General features: G+C 44.0%; 1 protein-coding gene across 2 annotated transcripts in view; it reads right to left on the bottom strand.

Annotated features, from left to right (window-relative positions):
* FAM13B (family with sequence similarity 13, member B) overlaps positions 1-1986 on the bottom strand; it is a 37959-nt gene that overhangs the window by 4106 nt on the left and 31867 nt on the right. For both annotated transcript variants that reach the window (XM_010134458.1, XM_010134459.1), the window contains exon 19: positions 861-956. In XM_010134458.1, coding sequence (XP_010132760.1) covers positions 861-956 — 96 coding nt within the window. The remainder of the gene's footprint in view (positions 1-860; positions 957-1986) is intronic.

Below are 1986 nucleotides of genomic sequence, written 5' to 3'. Positions count from 1 at the left end.
AGGGTGGACATGATCAGCCGATTAAGGTCCTGCTGACTAAGCCACTGCCCAGCTATGAAAATCTGGCAGCGAACTGTCGGTATGTCAAGAGATTCTCTCGCATCAGCTATGCAGCTCCGTCGTTCTAAAAGGGTCAAAATACCTAATATCAAAACAGAACTGGTTTGTTGCAAGCCTGAGTCAAGGTTTTGACCGTAGCTCATGAAGAGCACAGCCAGCCAGCAGGTTGTCACCTCCCACCCCGGCTTACAGGTACTACAAACACTGTTACACCCATCTCCTCGCGCAGGACAAAAACTCCTCTTCCTCATCTCTTCACAAGACCACAGAGAGAGGAAAGAATATAAAGAGCTGCAAGCTAGAAGGAAATGAAGTGAAAACACAATGAAAAAGCGCAGATGTTGTGCAGATGCTGCAGGGGTTGATAACGGATCACAGGGAGGAGCATGAAGGAATGAAATGGTTCTCAGGGCCACGCTGCTGCTCACGCCTCTGGTGACAGTAACCCATGGGACACGAGGGGCGAGCTGCACCACAACTGCTGTTACTATTCTTGGGAGGACTGAACGTACCCTATGCACCTGTACCTAGCGCAGCGACTCAGGAATGTCTCAGGAATACCACGGCTAGTTGGAACAGCTTATTTGCTTCCACCGAGAACCAGTTACTTCCTAAGTGCCACCAAGGTCATAGACAGCTCAAACTGCTCTGCTCTCAGCAGGAGATCAAATGCCTCAAGTACAATGACATCACCGCCACCACCTCGTATCTTCCACAAGGAAGACATGTTTTATGCTCTTCTAAAGGCAGCCTAGCAGTTCAAAAGTGGAAAAAATAGAAATAGCATTTGTTTTACTCACAAGAATAGGAGTAATGCTTGCTCTAGTTAACATTTGTTTTACAAGTCTGTATCTGTCATAAAGTGGCTTCACAATATTTCTTTCTTCTCTAGTAACCTAAAGGCAGAGAAACCACAGAATTAATTATACCAGTCGCTCAATAATTACTACCCAAGCAAACACAGAGCGGTATGCTTCTCCTGCCAGGCCACCGACATGCCACTTAGGAACATGAAACTAGTTTAAACTGTGGGTATGAAATGGGGTTTATGCAGTGGGTCCTTCCTCCTCCTCTCTTTTCTCACTTTAACTCCCTATATTTTCCAGGACGAAGTTTTAAAGACTTCCTAAAAGTCAGAGGAGCTTCAGTAGAAGCAAACCCTCTATATTTAAACACCCATGGAAAAGAAGCACAAAAGGAACCAAGAACTGGAGGAGAAGAGTGTGTGCCTAGGAATGAAGATGATACTATAGAAATGACAGGGGAAAAAGAAAAAGATGAAACTGTAGAGAGATTTTACCTGATTTACTCTCAATTCTTGGCCACTGTGTACACTAGCATAAAGCATCTTAAAGGCTATCCTGAACAGATACTGGCATTTTCTCTGCAAAGGGATTGTAGACTTAGAGCCAGTGTCTCCAAGACCATTATTCTTCCTTGGCTTTTGGACTGAAAGGCTTGGTCCGATTTATACGCACTGCTGGTTATAAAAGCCAGTGTGCCAAGTCCAGAGGACTGACAGAATAGTAACTGGAAAGATCGCGTCACTAGACTAGTGATGCTGATCACTGTCCAGGATAAAACCCCAGAACTTTAGACACTAATTACTAGTCACTCTATCTTCCGAATCTCCAGTTGTTTGAGACACACACCACAGACTCAGGGGTGGTGCGGAAGTCTCTAAAGGTCTTTAAAGTCTTTTCATTTCTATTTTTGTGAAATCCAGAACAACGTTTCAGGCCTTTTCCCAGGAAACTCAATAACGTCGCTTATTTTTCAGATTCCTAACTTTGCTTCACAACCATATACGGCACCAAACCACACCAATCACTTTGCAAACCCCAGTAACCTAGTGGTCTGTGGGAAAAGGGCCTACCAACACACAATTTTTTTTTTTTTTTTTTTGAAGTTACTGCAATAGCTTCA

This window comes from Buceros rhinoceros, unplaced genomic scaffold, assembly GCF_000710305.1.
Source record: "Buceros rhinoceros silvestris isolate BGI_N320 unplaced genomic scaffold, ASM71030v1 scaffold2314, whole genome shotgun sequence".
NCBI lineage: Eukaryota > Metazoa > Chordata > Aves > Bucerotiformes > Bucerotidae > Buceros > Buceros rhinoceros.
The sequence above is the reverse complement of the archived record's forward strand: the minus strand, read 5'-3'. Positions and strand labels throughout refer to the sequence as shown.